This window comes from Urocitellus parryii, chromosome 1 (assembly GCF_045843805.1).
Source record: "Urocitellus parryii isolate mUroPar1 chromosome 1, mUroPar1.hap1, whole genome shotgun sequence".
NCBI classification, from domain to species: Eukaryota; Metazoa; Chordata; class Mammalia; order Rodentia; family Sciuridae; genus Urocitellus; species Urocitellus parryii.
This window is the reverse complement of record NC_135531.1, coordinates 241,381,614-241,400,962: the sequence shown is the minus strand read 5'-3', so window position 1 is coordinate 241,400,962 and position 19,349 is coordinate 241,381,614. Positions and strand designations below refer to the sequence as shown.

The following is a 19,349-nucleotide window of genomic DNA, read 5'->3' as shown; positions in this document are numbered from 1 at the left end:
ATTTAGGCTATTTTCCAATAGACTAAATAATGCAAATCTTTGTAAAAATTCAAATGCTAATGAAAAGCCTAAAAAGAAAGGAAAAAACCCCCTGAAATTCCACCACAACAAGATAACTACCATTAACATTTTGATTACTATCTTTTTGTATTTTATTGCATAAACATTCATATATCATTTTCCACAAAGTAGATCATGTCATACATATTACTTTTTATTACAAACTTCCTTCTTCTCCTCTTACTTTTTCCTTACTTCTATCCGCACCCTAACCCTTGAAAATATCAATGTTAGTAACAAAATGTGTACCCTTCATGTCTGTACTTATGTCTATGATTAGTAAAATGGAAAATATATGATTTATGCCCATGTACTTTCATATGTATGTTTATGAAATTTTATAAATGATAAGATCAAGTTTTGTCATTGACCAAAAGGAAATTTTATTTTTCATTTCTCTGCTTTCCAAATTTTACATCACTGAAATCCCTTCATTTTCATAACAGCAAATGGTTTATCGTGTAGAGGTGATACAACTTATTGAGCCATTCCTGTTAAGGAAGCAATCTCTATACCCCTGGTTGTTCTTCACCATAAACAGTATTGCAGGAACCAACCTTGTACATATATTATGGGCTCATACTTCTATTTTTATGGGGTACGTTCCTAGAAATGGATTTCCAGTCAAAAGTAGAAGCACTTTAAATTTTGATATCATAAGATTTCTTTCCTAAAAGATTGTAAAATTCATGAAAATGGATGAAGATTCTCTTTTCCATATCTTCATTAACAGTAGATAATATTCTTTTTTATTTATTCCAATGTGATTGGGGGAAATATTTCTCTTTCACTATAAATTTGTTTGGTTTTTTTTCCTGACTATGTGTAAGGCTGAGCATCCTTTCCCAAATTTGGATGTACTTTTTATGATTTTTCCTACTCACTTTCTTATACTGGGATTTTTCGTAAATTTCCAAGGGTTCTTTATGCATATTAGTAATTGCTTTAAAATATCTTTCATCTATAATAATTCTTTCCTATGGGCTACTAATATTTTCCTCAGTCTATTATAAGTCTTTTGATTTAATAACATCATTTTCCATCTGAAAACAAACATCTAAAAGTAATGAAGAGTCTTTTTTGAATAGTTTCTGAGAGTCCCACTTTGGTTTAAAAGTTCTCTCCAGCCCTTAGATTATTCACAAATTTTCCTGAATTTTATTCTAACATTTTTTTAAAGCTAATCTGTTGATCTACGTGGAATTCTTTATATAGAGGCCTAACTTTTTCTTGTAGACTGATAAACAATTATACAAAGAGATTTTTTAAAAATAAGCATTTTTCCTCACTGAACTGAAATACCACCTTTGCGTGTGTTCACTATGCTCTGCTAATCTAGCTGTACAGTACTACTAGTCACATTCTTCAGTGTCATTTACAGCAAGTCCTCCTCGCCTGCGCATGGAGACAGTGAACTTAGTAGCTGATTGGTTAAAGGCAATTCAACACTCTAGAGACAAACTGAATCCTGGCTTAAAGTTGTTTCACATCTCTTATCTCACTTATCTGTAAAATCTGAATGACAATATTTGTCCCAAATAGCTGTGAAGGTTAGATGAAGCAAACCAGAGCACATAGAAAATTCCTGGACGAATTTCAAGCCTTGAAACATTAGTTTTTGTAATTTTCTTAGCTATTCTCAGACATTTCTTCTTCCATGTAAACTTTAAAATCACTTCACTGAATCATTCCTTCTACCCCAAACCCTCCAAAGCAACTCCTGGGAGCCTAACCTAAATACACATACTCATTTCAAGACAACATATTTATGAGACTAAATCTTACACTCTAGAATTCAATTTATGCTTTCTCAGACCTTGTTTTAAATTTTCACTATGACCCTAGTTTAATTCACACAAGACCTATATCTTTCTTGTTACACTTATTCTTATGTTTTAAAATTTTCAAATTAATAGATACATAAAACATTAAAATTGTATGTATATATGGTGTGCCATGTGATGTTTCTATACTTGTATACATTGTTTAAGTCAAGTTAAACACATCTCTCTCCTCTATCATTTATCATTTACTTATGGTTTATTAAATTTTAAAAAAAATCATTTTTAACTTTATTTTTATTTAAATATAATATTTCCTTATTTCTAGCCCTATATAATTATTACAAGTAAAGAGAAAAACATATTACTTTGAATATTCATTCTTTAAATTTTATCATCCTTTTCCCACTAGATACACAATTATATCATATTTACATTTAATATTCCATTTTCTTATCTTTATAATTCTGTCTAAACACTCTGATGATGATGAAGATGATGAATTCATCGTTATCCCTAGAGTAAGGATAAAGAATGGCTGAGTGATCCCACAAGACATAAGTGAAGGACACAGATTCCTTTACCATCTGGATCTGCATTAGCACACAGATGATAGCATACCATCCCCATTAAAGGGACAAGCCTCTTATTCCATTCTCCCCTTTGCAGCCTCACCCGTAATATTGGTCAACAAGGGTGAGAATCCCATCTGACCTTTGAGAAGCAAGATTGCCATCTCCAGGGGTACATTATACCTTGCTGTCCTCTTCCAAATAATCTTAAGACTCTAGTTTTAATGTCTTCATGGCTACCAGGGACCAAAAAAAAAAAAAAAAAAAAAAAAAAAAAACTAAGAAGAACTTAAAGCAGAGATCTTTACCAACATAAACATCAAATAATATGTTTTTTTCGATTTTCCTCTTAGAAGATGATTATGATAATTTGTTCATCCTCTCATTTGATCACTCAACAAGCATTTGTGAGGTTTATATAAGGTGATAACTATTTGAAGATCGACCTTGAAGATGACTGATTCCTCTTTTAAAAGATGTAGTAGAGTCTAGGGCTGGGGATGTGGCTCAAGTGGTAGCGTGCTCGCCTGGCATGTGTGCAGCCCGGGTTCGATCCTCAGCACCACATACAAATAACGATGTTGTGTCGACCAAAAAAAAAACAACTAAAAAATAAATATTAAAATTCTCTCTCTCTTAAAAAAAAAAAAAAGCTGCAGTAGAGTCTAGACAAGGAATCAGATAAAAATGCAGAGTCTAGATGGCAATCAGCGGGATAGAGAAAATGCAAATTCTATGTGATAAGTTTTATAACACATAAGTATTAAACACTGTGCAGGGGCTCGGATTTTATTCTCCTCTCAAGCTAACAAGTTAACTTTACGAGTGCTAGAAAAAGACAGGAGACTTCTGGATTAGAGAAAAGAGGCATTATTATTCATAGAAAAAGCCATAGTCAGAGGTCCATGTTTGTTTGTGTAAGTTCTTCATTAGCCCCAACTCCTACAAGGGTGACACAGTGGGCCCATTCTGGATGTCTACACAATCAGTGATTTGCAATACAGGAATGGAACAATAAACTTTAGGATTTCATTGCTTTTACAACTAGTGAAGCAAGCCCATTCTTTGGATAGGAAGAGACATTAACTCATTTCTCTTCCCTATCTAGAGGTAATCTTCTTCTCATGCTCTTCCTCCCTACCCTATTTTGAGTCACCCCCTTTATATCAGAGAAGACATTTGGCATTTTTTTTTTAGGGATTGTCTAACTTCACTTAGCATAATCTGCTCTAATGCCATCCATTTCCCTGCAAATGCCATGATCTTGTATTTTTTAGTGCTAAATAATATCCCATTGTGTATATATGCCACATTTTTTTTATCCATTCATCCATTGAAGGGCATCTAGGTTGGTTCCACAGTCTAGCTATTGTGAATTGTGCTGCTATAAACATTGATGTGGCTGTGTTCCTGTAGTATGCTCTTTTTAGGTCTTTTGGGTATAGTCCGAGAAGAGGAATAGCTGGGTCATATGGTGGTTCCATTCCCAGCTTTCCAAGGAATCTCCATACTGCTTTCCAAATTGGCTGCACCAATTTGCAGTCCCACCAGCAATGTATAAGTGTATCTTTTTCCTCACATCCTTGCCAGCACTTGTTGTTGTTTGACTTCATAATGGCTGCCATTCTTACTGGAGTGAGATGGTATCTTAGAGTAGTTTTAATTTGCATTTCTCTGATTGCTAGAGATGGTGAGCATTTTTTCGTGTATTTTTTTGATTGATTGTATATCCTCTTCTGAGAAGTGTCTGTTCAGGTCCTTGGCCCATTTGTTGATTGGGATATTTGGGTTTTTTTTTTTTGTTATTTAACTTTTTGAGTTCTTTGTATACCCTAGAGATTAGAGGTCTATCTGATGTGTGAGGGGTAAAAATTTGTTCCCAGGATGTAGGCTCCCTATTCACCTCACATATTATTTCTCTTGCTGAGAAAAAAACTTTTTAGTTTGAATTCATCCCATTTTTGATTGTTGGTTTTAACTCTTGTGCTATAGGTGTCTTATTAAGGAATTTGGGGCCTAACCCACGTGATGGAGATTAAGGCCAACTTTTCTTCTATTAGACGCAGAGTCTCTGGTTTGATTCCTAGATCCTTGATTCATTTTGAGTTAATTTTTGTGCATGGTGAGAGAAAGGGATTCAATTTCATTTTTTTGAATATGGATTTCCAGTTTTCCCAGCACCATTTGTTGAAGATGCTATCCAGAAAGAATCAATTTTTAAAAAGCCAGAATTGATTTGGAAAGTGAATGTTTGTAGAATGAGAAACATGTAGTTTGAGGCATTCCTGTTTCTTGATTTCTTAGTCCCATAACTTTTCCCAAATGACACAACATTGGGGCTTTCTGATATGTGCCTCACAGTCTATTGTTGGGTTAGAAACAAAACCTGTAACACCCTGCACATAATAGGTGCTCAGGCAGGTTCTGTTACTGGTGTGTTCAAACATAGAAGCTAATAGAGCTTGTTAGCATCACTATATTCTCCTGTCATTTTGAATTAAGTAATTTATCTCTTACTTACAATGCTGCAAATTCTCTATGAGCATTGAATTTTAGTCATCATAATGGTCTTATCAGGTTCAATTCTGTTCCCTTTGCCCTGGAGTGACAAATTTTCAAAGCCAGTGTTTATCTTTTACAAAAATATTTGTATAAATTGAGTAAATAGAGAAATCTAATAAGAAAGATATGTGTATTTTAACCCTCCTGTTTATTTTTGATCACAAAAGTAGCACATGGTTAATTATTTAAAAGAAATTCTAACAATAAAAAAAAATCGAAGAAAAAGTGAAAATATCCATTCCCCAATCCCATTACCAAAAACAGTCCCTGGTGAGAGTTTGTGAAGAAAGTGTAGTGTTAATGATTCTCTTCCAAAGATTATGTAAATGGTTCTCAGTGAAATATCAGTATTATTATTTCTAATGAGCTTTTACAAGTTAATTTTTTTTCAAAGCAGCTTTCAGTGTATTTGTGTGCATGTGCAGGTTAGTCCTCAAGAAATACCAGGAAAGTCCCCACTGTCTAACATTTTAAAAAACCCCAAATACATTGTCTTACTTTTTTCTGGAGTTTCTTTTATGTTCATATAAATATATTTCCTGGAACACAACTCAGGCTTACTCCAATGGCTTTATTATGAATTTTGATCATTTCTGTGAAGCTAATGGGAAGATTGTCTCTTCTGTTTTTTTGTTGATTGACCACGTACAGCTTTTAAACTCTTCTAACACCACCATGAGGCAACCCAGAAAATACTCATATTTATAGAGTGCTTCCAAGTTGCAGGGCTCTTTCTCAATTATCTGGCATGCTCCTCACCATTACTCAGTGATGAATGACAAGTATTATTATCCTGACGACTAATAGGCAACTAAAGCAGTGAAGATTAAGAAGTCACTTACCTAAAATTGCACAGCTGGTAACTGAGCCACAAAACCAGGTCCCCCAACATTGCACAGAGGGCTCTCCAGCTCCTTGCAAAGCAATAGTCTATGATGGGGTAAGTCTTTACAGACAGAACATTGTACTTGGATTGCTCAGAATTTACTGAAGAATACTTGATGCCTTTAAGAAGTAATTTCTTACCAGGAGTGGTGGTGCACCCCTGTCATCCCAGTGACTTGGGAGGCTGAGGCAGGAGGATTGCAAGTTCAAGGCCAGCCTGGGAAACTTAGCAGAAGAGAAAGGGCTGCAGGTGAAGCTTAATGGTGGAGCCACCCGAGGGTTCAATCCCCAGTACTGGGGGGGAAAAAAAGGTAAAAAGTACTTTCTTAAAAAAATCAGCTGATATACCTGAAGCTAATTTTTAGCTAGTTTAAGATGTAAGTACTATTACTGGCATAAATGATCCAGCATTCAATAATGTGTATCTACTGATAATCTTTGCCTCACCTCTCTTTTGTCAAGAAAACATTGTTGTGTTGAGGGAATTTCAAGCTAACTTTACATGAGGGAGGCATGTAACTTTGAATTCATTCATTCATAAGGAGGGTAAGCAGAAACAGTAACTTTAGTAAGATGATTTTTTAAAAAAATTTAGTTTTTATTATTTGGTACTAGGAATGAACCTGGTTGTTGTTGTTGTTGTTGTTGTTGTTGTTTAACCACTGAGCTACATCCCCAGTACTTTTTTATATTTTATTTCATAAACTTGGGATTCTTCTGCCTCAGCTTCTTGAGTAGTAGGAATTATAGGTCTGCACCATGAGCTAATATTTATTTTTATTTGTTTATTTTTTGCAATCCTGGAAATTGAATCCATGGCCTTGAGCCTGTTAAATAAGTGCTCTACCACTGAGCTACATCTCCAGCCCAAAGATTAATTTTTTAAAGCAGTCTTAAGTTTCCTGAAAAATTGAGGAGAAAGTAGGGTTATCCATATACTTCCTTAGCCTTCCTCTCCCACCAGTTTTTCCTACGTCTACATTAGTGTGGTGTATTTTTTTTTTACAGTTGATGAATCAATATTATTATTAATTTAAGTGTTTTGTTTACATTAGGGTTCACACATTTCTATGGGTTTTAACATGTATTGATATGATTATTCTATATTGGTATCATACAAGGTAGTTTTACTGCCCTGCCAAGCTCCTGTGTTCCACACATTTGTCCCTCCTTGTCTCCTAAACCCTGGCAACCACTGACATTTGTATTTTCTGAATAGTTTTGACTTTTTCTAAACATTGTACGGTTGAATACATTATGATTTGAGATTGACTTCTTTCGCTTAGTAATGTGCATTTAAGTCTCCTCCGTGTCTCCATGGCTTGGTAACTCACTTCTCTTTAGCACTGAATAATATTATACATTGTCTGGATGTACAATAGTTCATCTATCCATTCCTTAGCTGAAGGACATCTTGGCTGCTCCCCAAATTTCAACAGTCATGCATAAAGCTACTATAAATATTCATGTGCAGGTTTTTGTATGGAAATTAGTTTTCAATTCTTTGGGGTAAATACCAAGGAGGGTGATTATTGGATCCTGTGGTAGTAAGAGTATGTTTAGTTTTATAAGAAACTGCCAAGCTGATCTCCAGGATGTCTGCATCATTTTATATTCCCACCAGCAATGAATAAGAGACTGTGTGGCTTCATATCCTTGTTGGTATTTTGTGGTATTGATGTTTTGGATTTTGGTTATTCCAATAGATGTGTAGTGTTATCTCATTGTTTCAGTTTACGATTCCTTTTATAATACATGATTTAGAAAATCTTTTCAAATGTTTATTTGCCATCCTACATCTCCTGTGGTAAGGTGTCTGCTAAAATGTTTGGCCCATTGCTTTTAAATTACTTCTAGTGCATTTTAGTTATATAGAGTAATGGGTTTCATTGTGGCATTTTTGTACATGCAAAAGCACACTTTGATCATATCCACCGCCGATTCCCCTTCTTCACCCTTATTTTACCTCACCCTCTTGTTCTTCCTCCTCCTCTCCAATAGTCTGTTTGTTGCTCTCCTGTCTTTCCCTTAAATTTCATATATGAGGGAAAATGTGAGATACTTGTTTTTCAGTTTGGCCTTATTTTGCTTAACTTTATGATCTCCAGGTCCATCCATTTTCCTGTGAGTTACATGATTTATGTCTGATAATACTCCATTGTGAATATATAACCTACTTTCTTTATCCATTCATCTTGGATAGGCATCTAGGCTGAGTCTATAACTTGGATATTGTGAACTGTGTCACAAATAAACATGGGTAGCCAGGTACCTCTATAGTGTGCTAACTTTAATTCCTACTAGTATATTCCAAGGAGTGATATAGTTGGATCATATGGTATAGTTCTATTTTTAGTCTTCTGAGGAACCTCCATACTAATTTTCACAGTGGTCATACTAGTTGATATTCCTACCATGTATAAGAGTTCCTTTTTCCCCAAATCCTCACAATCATTTATGATTTTTTGTATTCTTGATGGTTGCTTTTCGGTCTGGAATGATGCAGAATCCCAATGTAGTTTTGATTTGCATTTCCCTGATGGCTAAAGATATTGCACATTTTTAAAATATAATTATTAGCCATTTGTACTTCTTTTGAGAAGTGTCTGTTCAGTTAAATTGTGTTCAGCCCATTTTTAAATTGAGTTTGCTTTCTTATTTTTGACTTAAAAATTTATGTTTTGGACAAGAGTTCTTTATAAGATATGTCTCTTACAAATATTTTCCCCAAGCCTATGACTTGCCTTTTCATTCTTTAACAATGTGTTGTAGAGCAGACAATTTCAATGTCAATGAAGTTTCCCTAATCAGTTTTTCTCTCACAGTCTGTGCCTTTGGGTGTGTGTTTGACAGTCATTGCCAGCTATGCTGACCACGTCTTCTTGGCCTCATCATATTAGTTCCGTGGAATAGAATTCCAACTGCCAGCATCTTCACTTTATTTTTTTCTTCAGGACTGGTAGTATATGATAATAGCTGATGTAAAAATACTCCAGTTCCCAAAATCCCTGGGTAGATAACTCAAAGTCCATGTTCCATAGATTTCCTGGGATTTCCAGCCCAGCTTAGCAAATGGCTTGATAGCATACCCATGGCCTTCTCTTCCTGTCTTACTGGTCCACTCCTCTGTTTTTTGGAATAAATTCTCACTGAAACTACTTGCACTGGAATACGTGACTCAGGGTCAGTCTTTGGAGGAACTCAAACCAAGACAGTAGTAGGTATGTGTCTCTTCAAAATCCTCCTTTGGTCACTATTGCCTTGAGCTTTGGGGGATCTTCTGAATCCAGCGTCAGGGTATAGCAGTCAGAAAGCAACATCTGATAAATTCCTTACAACGCAAAGGACGTTAGTTAAGTGTGGTGCAGACTCTCCCAATGTGTCTGCATTTTCAAGAGGATCATGTCAAGGGGAAAGCACTCAGGCTCTGTGCCACCCAAATGGAGATTATTTTGAGTAGGCTTTCTCACATTTGTTACTTCTCTGATACTCTTTGGACCTTTTGAAGGAAAAAAGCAGACATACTAGTCGTTCTTTAATGATAAGTCAAATTTAGAAATTAGGTAGAAAGGAAATTGGAAGGAAAGCCAAGGAATTTAGCATAAAGTAATATTGATTGTAGTATTATAGTCATCTTTTTTGCTAGCATTTTAACATCACTCAAATCAGAATGCATCCTATAATCAAAAAGACTCTTAATTGCTGTTGCCATGTGGCAATGACAATGTCATGGTTATTGCCTGTGATGTGAAACTGGGTCATTGTTACTCATGTTGTTGTCACTGCAGTTGAATTAAATGCACTGTTGTTATAACACATGTTGAGTTTAATTGCTATTTAGAATGTCATCCAAATATAACACTATGATTGAGGGTTGAAACAAATAGTCACCATGTTTACAGAATGGGATGTTAACAAATCAGCAGGGGACAAATTTGGTATCTGTTTAACAAATATTTGTTATTCAACGAATGATCTTAAATTTCGTATTTTCTTGGAAAGCAACAATAAAGTGCTTTACAGGATGGAAAAAAAATGACCCACAAGTAGATGAAGTCATATTTTATGACTGAAATGGATGCCCAAAGTAAGAGTGGCAACAGAAATTGCCAGGTCCTTATAATAGTTAAAGAAATCAGCACAATAAAACGTGAATCATGCATTGCTCAGCATTATCATTAAGATGTACAACATTAATTCATCTGAAACATCCTGTGAATGAACAGAATGTTCTGAACTTTCAGCATAACAACACTGGGGAGAAATGAAAGTATGTGCTCAGTCCAGCAAGTAATGCAGACAGGTGGAAGGTCATTTTGCCTTGGAAGACCTAAAGCTACCATGTCAATGCAGAAAGGTCTTTAGGGGATGAGAGTGTGAGTTTGGGTTACGAAGCAGTGTACCACTGTGGCTGTATGTCTGACTGCTGACTACTGGAGTTGCTACTATATTTAATTTTAAAGTTTAAAACAATATCTAAGAACAAGACCTTCTTCAAAGGTGTTAAGAGTGAGCCATTATAGCATGTGGATGGTGGCTGAGCTGATGGAAGACTGATTAGAAGTCTTCTGGAACTGACATCTGGGGACCCTACTATATTATTGTAGGGGACAGATGAGGCAGGGCACCTAAGATAGCAGGAAATAGTTTTATTTGGCTGCAGCCAGGTTCAGAGGGTACAGCTTGCGCTGTAATCAATGAATCCCCTGAACCTCAAGTTCAGGTAGTTTCAGAAACTTTATACCCAGCATGTAAGGGGAAGGGCTCAGAAGTTCACAGTTTGCAAAAGTTCACATAAAAGCAGCTCGCTCTTTCACTGTTCTGAGCAAGTTACCCTTAAAGGACAATGCCTGAGAAGGGGATAGCTTCTTCTCCCCTTTCTTCCAACCCCTGCCAGCTGTTACCATGGAACCCAATTGGTAACTTCTCTTACCTTAGACATGTAAACATCTCTGTGAAGCTCAGCTCAAGGCCAGAGGCCTTGTTAAAGGATCTGTTTGCATTTGCAAACACACTTTTACAAACTACTATCCTGGATAAATGTTTGTAAAAAACTAGGAAAACAGGTGTTCAGCACCTGGAGTGCTGATTTTTTTCAGGCCAGTGGCTAAGTAATAGAGCAACAGGAAAATAGGAAGTTTACCTACATTGAACTCTTTTGTAGAGACTCTTCTGCTCATAGCCCTAAAATCAATTATGGTGAAGATTTCTGGAGAAGCTAAATTAAGATTTTCTGTGGAGGAGGGGGTGGTGCCACTACAATATATTCAAGTTCTCAATGATTTCATGGACATCTATCTGAAAGTTAAGTAATGATCTCAGGTAAAAGTAAAGTGATATGACTGCTGAACACAACACTGTTACTAGACCACGACCTTCAAGGTTTCAGTCAACAAACCATTTAAGAACCATTTGCAGAAGGAATGTGAGTCCTGGTTCTTACCTGGAACCTTCTGTTGAGAACTGCTGGTAAGATCAAGAAAGTAGCAGCATCACAACTTACAGAATGGGAACAATTGTTGGACATACTCTAAAGAAATAATGTGTCACTGACATTCACGGTGGCCTGCAAAACAGTATTTTGTGAAAAAAAAAATATGGAAGCCTGAATTTAAAAGAGATTTAGAAAAATTGAACTCTAAGAAGTTTTAGGAATATATTAACTTACTTATTTTATGTATATTTGCCCTTTTATATATGTACAATACTGACATATGATTAAATATCTATACCCATAAAAGTTCTCTCAGTAAGGAAAAACACTGTATTATGTCTTAGTTCATATTTTTGCTTCCAGGTAAAATGTATTATTAGTGATAAAAATCAGTTCAAACATTTTATTCTTCCATAATACATAACTAAATGTGTCTGACAGAGGCACAAAGAGAAAAATTCACAAAGGAGCTTTAAACATAATCCTTTCATTAATTGATCAGGCAAAAACAAATCAACAAGAATGTAGAAATTTAAACAAAACCATTAACAAATTTGATTCAATGCAACTGTATAAAATATTCATACCTAACAGCAGCTGAATCCACATTCTTTACAAGTTAACATAAAACTTTTATAAAATATCCATGTGCTCGGCCACAAAGCAAGTTCTCAACAAATATAAAGTGATTGAAGTCATTCAGAATCTGTATTCTGATCAACCCATTATTCCATACAATTAACATGCAGTAAGAAAAAATTTAAATTATGCTAGAAATCAGCTTTTATTAAAAAGTGGAATATCCATATGTTTGTAAATTAACATTTCTAAATAAGTCTTAGAATAGAGGTGAAATCCTGGTGAAAACTGAATGATTGAAAACGAGGAAAATTTTATCAATATTTGCACAAGGTATAATTTGTGTATACAGAAAATTCAAAAGAACCTACAGATAAAATCTTAAAAATGGCAAAAATTTGAAATACATCATTAGAATAAGAGTTTAGCAAGTTTGCTGAATTAAAAATAAATATACAAGATCATTTATACATATATATTATATATATGCAACAAACAATTAGAAAAGATATAATTTATTTCAGTGCTGGAAAAAACCCACTACATAGAAATAACCTTAACAAAAGATATTTAAGATCTCTATGTGAAAAAAATTATAATGTTTAATAGAGACACTGAAGAATGTATAAGTAATTGGATTAGAACACAATTATAAACATGCCAAATCTCTCCACATTTGTCTAAAGACTTAATACTGAATTCTCAACATGGATGTGTGTGTGTGTAAGGGGGGGTGTAGCTTAACAAGCTGATTCTAAAATGAATATGGAAATGCAAATAAAACCTATTTTACTTGATTGACATCAGAACTTATTACAAAAGTACAATCATAAAGATAATCTGTTGATAAAGCACAGATATAAGGCTGAGATGGAAAAGAGTCCAGAAAAAAAAACCTCACCCACATACAGACACTTGGTTTTTGACCAAGGCACAGCAAGCAGTCAGGAAAGAAGAGAATGTTCACTAAATGTTGGTGGAACTATGTATCTACACGAAAGAAAAAAAAAAGTGAAGGAACCTCTCGTTACTAACAAGCTCCAAGTGAATTATAATTAATGACAAAAATCACGAAGACTTAAATATCATAGGAAAAAAATCTCCATGACTGCAGTTTAGGGAAAGATTCCTTGAACACATCATAAAAAAACACTACGACTTATACTATAATTAAAATTTCTGTTCAGCCTAGAAGAGAGTGTGAGAACTAGACAGAGAGTGGAAGACAGCTGCAGAAAAGATGCCTGAGAGACCCACACGCAACTGAAAGGGGTAGTTTCTCTTTCTCCAGCTTCCTTTTTCTTCCTTTTTCCCACCAGCCCACACCTTGGGGTTTGTTTTCTTGCTGTTGAAGATCCATGTACTTAGTAACTACTCAAAGGTGAACATGAGTACATCTCTGGTATTGATATTGAGTCCACAGTGATCAATTTTTTATAAAGTGTTTTGTCAGATACGTTTAAGGGAGGCACTAAGAAAATGCAATTAAAAAAATGAAAAAGACATCCTAGATAAAAACAATGTTGATTCCTGGCTCTTAACAAAGGAAAAAAAAATGAGTCATTTAATCTCTCAAGATCTGGGGGAAACTGAATCTGAAAAGGAAGGTAAAAGAATTTTAAGTAAGAGAGGAAAATGGAAAAGTGTGCAACAAAGCTGAGAATGTTGAAAGATAGTATCTGAATGATCAAGGAAATATTCCACAGCAGTGAGAAAAATAAAGACCAAGAGTGGTAATTCTTGAGGTGTTAGAGAACTCTCCCCATCTTAGGATGAGTTCTCAAGTTTACGTTAATAACTGAGCTTCCAAATGAGCCCTAGGAAGAGAGAGCCCTTTCTTTTTAATGATGCCATTTTTTTTAAAAGTAAATTGAAATCAAAGTGAGAAAACACAGCTTTTTTTAGGAAGTTAAATGCAGGTTACAGGGGAAAAAAATCAATAGATGGGAAAATTAACAACAGGAGTAAATTCTAATAGAGAATCTGAAATTGCCAACATCAACAATCAGAGACATAGAATCTGGGCTTAATAAATAGGATCATTTTCATTTCTTTGACTTCTGAGTTTCAGTCAATTCATTTTCGTTGTTTTCTTTTGAAGATTTCAGGTTAATAGAGAAAAAAATAGTTTTAAAAACTGCAGGACATTGAAGAGCAAGAATCCAGAGAGTTGGTATTTACCCTCACTTTACAAATAGACGTGTTAATTAACATGCATCATCTGATAAAATTGTGTCAGCAGTCACAACCATAAAAATGTGTATTTAACTACTAACCTCATTTTTTTCCCATAGAGATACCCTTTGTTTTGCCAGTCTGCATAATCTACTTTTGATTAATTGTTAATTTTCTACTTTGTGGATTGTTATTTTATTTTTCCTGCTATTGACCTTTGTCCATTTTGTGGGTTTAGTACCACCTTCAGAGAGGAGGGTAGAGGGAAACTAAATTAGTGCATTTGTCTACTATGCCTTCTGCTAATCTTGCCTTGGAAAAAGTTGAGTAAAGAAGTTTAACACGACTAAAATAATAGTGTTATTCCAATTAGTTCTGTAAATTAAGGCTAGAAAACTCAGAGGAGGCCTTGTTTGTAAGATAAATGAGTGCTGGGCTCACTCATTGGGGGCACTATGGCAACTGTGGGTGGTACATAATGCCCCTGAAGAGATCCAAGTATTTTAATTTACAACATGTACCTGATGGCCAAATTAGGCCCATGGGTTGCCAGTTAACAATATCTGCACCATTAACCTTGGCAATAAAGGATGTGGTAGCTTAGATGTCATACAAATATTGTTGCTGAAATGTGACTACAGTTTCACTTGAGTATCCTAATATAGTTATGAGTTAGTCAATATGAACACCACTAAATAAGGACAAAAATTAATGTTTTAAGCGTTGAAGCACAGAATTAACAAGTGCATGGCTAGGCCCACCCTTGTTCATGATAATTCACAGGGAAATAACTCCTGTATTTAAAATCTGCCCTACACCCAAAATAAACTGACCCTTTAGGATAGATCTCCTAAAGAGGTGGTTAAGAACAATGATTAATCAATAAAAGTGATTTTTTTGCAGGCAAAGAGATCAATATGCTCTTGTTAAGAGTCTACCTTTGCAATGAGTTCCTGTAACTTTGTAATGGAATAGATTACTGGAACAAATCCCAATTAATTTCACATGCTTATTGGGAGATTATTTATTTTCAAACAGGGATGTCTCCTTATTGTGCAATATACTTAAGCTCTTGTGCTGTTTTTGCTCACTCTTTTTCAGGGAAAATTTCATGGAAATCCAATGCATGTAGCTGTGGTTATTTCAAACTGTTTAAGGGAAGAGAGGAGAATATTGGCTGCAGCCAACATGCCTGTCCAGGTAATATTTTCTGAACTTGTGATCCCACTATCACCTTGAACTCAATTTCTGTGCAACAGAAGTTTTTAACTACTAAACCAGCTTCTTCCACCCGTGAGTGGTGCTGACCTTTTTTTCCATCATTTGCAATCACAGTCTTTAGTAATTCCTTTGCTCTCCTCCATGTTGAGATAATTACCAAGTCTCTCCAGAGTTTCTTTCTAGAATCTTCCCTAGACATTCTTTTCTGCTTCCACTAGCCACACTCTGGCTAGCAATCTAGGAATATAGTAACCACCTGAATTTCTAATTAACAGTTTGGACTCTGCTTCCACAGCTACATCTATCTTTGCAGACTGATCTTGACTAAAACCCTCCTGTACTTTCCTGTTCCCTACCTCATATATCTAAACTTGTTCACCAGCAGAAATTTTGTCCCAAAGAAACGCCATAAATATACTTGCTTGTTGATTGATTGAATGTACTTTTCTCCCGATGTATTATTTAGGTTATATTTTATCCCTCTATCTGAATGACCTCAGAGCCCCCATCAAAGAAGAAAGATAAATGAAGCCTTTAAGAAATACTTTTTCAGTTAATTATTAGAAAAAGAAGAGAAAATATAAATAATTTTCCAAATGACATTTTTCATGATTTAATAAATCATATCGCTACATTTATTTTTGAAGGTTTAATAAACATATCTTTTTAACTATTAACCATTCTCAGGCTTAGTTATTGCCAAGTTATAGCTTTAGTGGAAGATATGAAAGATAGTGCCATTTTCATTTAATTTAAACATTGTAGTAAGTTTCTAAAGTGCATTCAGTTTGATTGAATGTCTTTTGATTAAAAATTAAGAAGCCATCATGAATACATGATGTTCTCATATACATTCTTGGCAGTCCTTTTTGTATCCCTTTAATCTCTAGTCGTGTGTGTGTGTGTGTGTGTGTGTATGTGTGTGTATTAGTTGTTCATCTCAATGACAAATATTAAATTTGAGTGAATGCTCATATATGTCACTCTGAACAATCTGCCAGTACCATATATTACCATGAAAGAAGCACTAGTTTTTAAATTTCAGCTAAGTAGACAAGTAATAGAGACCAAAATGAGAGAAAGGGAATTTTATAAAGTCTTTACCAAGCTGAAGAATGTGGTGTAGGTGAAAAGCACCTGACCAAGAGTCAAGCACATGGATTGCACTTGAGGTCCCTCCACTGATTTGCTGTGGGTTTGGGTATGGCGTCATCAACCTAACCATTGTTTCCCACTGGATTGTGAGGTGAAGGGGCTTCCTGCATGTCTCACTCTCCCTTCTAGCTGCCTATAGAGCTTTCCATCTGAGGAACATACTCAGTGTCAGATCTAGAGTGGCTATGAAGTGGTGCTTGGAGAAGTTGCTTGGTATTTGTGCTTAACCAGACTCATATTTTTACATTTTCTTTAGTAAACTCCTTTTGTTCTAAATCCCATAAAAGCAGGCTGGACATCCTCAGTTGTGAATTTAAGTCCAACTTATTGTAATTTCTCTATGCTGATTTTTAAATTACACGTATTGGTTTTGTAAAATCTAAGGAATGAAGATCTGCTCTAGAAAATTAGGAACATTTTAAAAATCATACAATCATCTGCAATTTCAGTATTCACAGGTAATATACTGATAACATTTTGGTGTGTGTCTTCTTCCAATCATAGGTACTTGAGTCTAGATATCTTTGTATATATTCATACATTTGTGAATAAAAGCATATATAATACCTATATACAAACATAAGCAATTGAGATCATATTCATGTATCTATCCATATGGAGGGTTTTATAATCTGCTCAGTTCCTTAAAATTTAATGCTGTTTGTCATTAAATATATTTTTGTAGCATGATTTTGTTGTTGTTATGCTGGGAATTGAACCTGGACCCTCTGTGTGCTAAGCACACAATGCCGATGAGCATAGATTTAGTGGCTGGGTAATATTCTATATCAAACTGACCCAAAGTATATAGTATATATATGGCATTTATTATAAATCAACTTTATCAACATGAGTGAAATTCCCAGATTTACTCTTTCCAGGGACCTCTGGAGAAATCCTTACAAAGTTCTTCAGTTTCAGAAAGACAGAGGAATGTGGAGCACAAAGTGTCTGCCATTAAAAACAGTGTGCAGGTGAGTGAGACCTTTTGAGACGTCTAGAAAGGGCAGCCTCTCTTCTCCCACAGTTAGCTGTGCACCTTCCTCTGAATCTACACTGAAAATCAAACCTAGGGCCTTGAGCCTGCTAGGCAAGTGCTCTACCATGGAATTACATCCTCAGCCCCTCAAACTCTTTTTAACTCCTGAGAAGCCTGGTACAACAGAAGCGCCCACCCTTTGGATCCCTAACCAGATCATTTCCCCAGGTCCATGCATCATCCCTTTGAGTGTTCCCTTTGCCTTTACAGAGTTCTGGGCTGCCTTGAGAAATGACTGATTGAATGGGAGGAAAGGCCAGGACCCCTTGCCTCATATTGGAATATGGTGCAGATCATACTCCTGGTTTTCTTATGGGATCAAACCAAAGCAGACTGCAGTGAAGACCATGTGCTTTCTTAGCTCCTTGCCCCTCTCTGTCCCTCTCCTGCATGTCCATTCTCCTAGCACTCCCTCCATAAATCCCAGGTACCTTATCCTGATCCTAGCTCTGCTCCCAGGAAGACTTGCCTAACATAGAGGCAAAGCAGTACTTTCCCCATCAATGCACTTGCCCCACTTAGTCCAGAAACTCCATCTCTCTGTGGAATGTTTTGGTACATGATACTCCTATAAGGGTTCTCAGACATCAAGAGAGCTTTTGCAGGTTATTGCTGGCAGTTTTCAGAAAACAATATCTGAAAGCCTTTTAATTACCTCAGCATTGACTTTTTGGAGTTATAATTTAATATATTTTTCATTCCTTTTGATATGCTTTGCATTAGAAGATTCTGAAAGATATTGCCTTCTTTTAGCTTTTAATTAATTTTGAGTTCAAAACATGGAGCTGTCATATACCTCTACTTTAAAGCTATCGTATTTTATTTGGTTACGTTTTCCCAGTATGTGGGTTCCCTGACTTTTAGTTACCTACAGCCTTCCAACGTTTGTTGCTCCTTCCAAAATTTAGTACTAAAATTAAAAGCCGCGAGTGGTATTGAAATGTAGTGAAAAGAAATAGTGAAGACTTTGAAGCTAGACTAGACTGGATTTTAATTCTAGCTTGAGTCTTTATTACTATGATTTTTGTGCCTGGACATCCTCTGAGGAAAGTGGAAATAAGTTACTTTGCCTGTGGCTGAAAGAAGGATGTATATAAGGTTGAGGCAGAGCCAAGTTGACTCCAAAAGTCTTAGCTATTGTTGTTATGTAGACAATATACTTCGTAGTCAGTAACTCTGACTTTGTTTCTTTTCTAAGATTTAGAACTGTCAAGAACATCACTTTAGAGTTAACAAGCAGGGAGAAGAGTAATCATGGCTAAAGCTTATAGATTGTGTGTTTGGAACATGGCACTATTATGAGCAGTTTAACTCATGTGATCTTATTACTCATTTACTCCTGTGATCTTAATTATCATGAGGGTAGTTATTGTTATTCACCTTCCTCCCTCCCCTAGTCTGCCCTACCCCATTTTACAGATGAAGAAAGTGAAGTGCAAAAACATTTGCTCGAAGTTCTTACACAAATCATGGAGTTGTGACTCAAATTCAGACTTTGACCCCAAATAAAAATTTTTATTTTTATTTTATATTTTTTAGTTATAGGTGAACACAAAATCTTTATTTTATTTTTATGTAGTGTTGAGGATTGAACCCAGTGCCTCACTCATGCTAGGTGAGCCCTCTACCTCTGAGCCACAACCCCTGCCCATTGATGCTTTTCTTAACGAATAATTTAATTAACTAAAATTTGGAATTCATGGAGGCTGATGTGTGTTTTACACAACTTTTGGGGGGCAGATGAGTCTTTCCTTAGAGAAGACTAATTGAAATAAGTAGGCAGTAGCATCTTTTGACTGTCTAAGAAAGGAAAGTAGTCTTAAATCTAATGTAACAAAATCTAAGTTGTCTGGTTTTGAGTTAGGACCAGAGTCAAACTGCCAGAC

The 19,349-nt window shown here is 35.4% G+C and overlaps 1 protein-coding gene across 1 annotated transcript in view; it reads left to right on the top strand.

Annotated features, from left to right (window-relative positions):
- Positions 1–19,349, top strand: part of Stat4 (signal transducer and activator of transcription 4) — a 90,502-nt gene that overhangs the window by 34,147 nt on the left and 37,006 nt on the right. The window contains exons 3-4 of the mRNA XM_026389047.2: positions 15,150–15,248; positions 17,306–17,398. Of these exons, the coding sequence (XP_026244832.1) occupies positions 15,150–15,248; positions 17,306–17,398 (192 nt within the window). The remainder of the gene's footprint in view (positions 1–15,149; positions 15,249–17,305; positions 17,399–19,349) is intronic.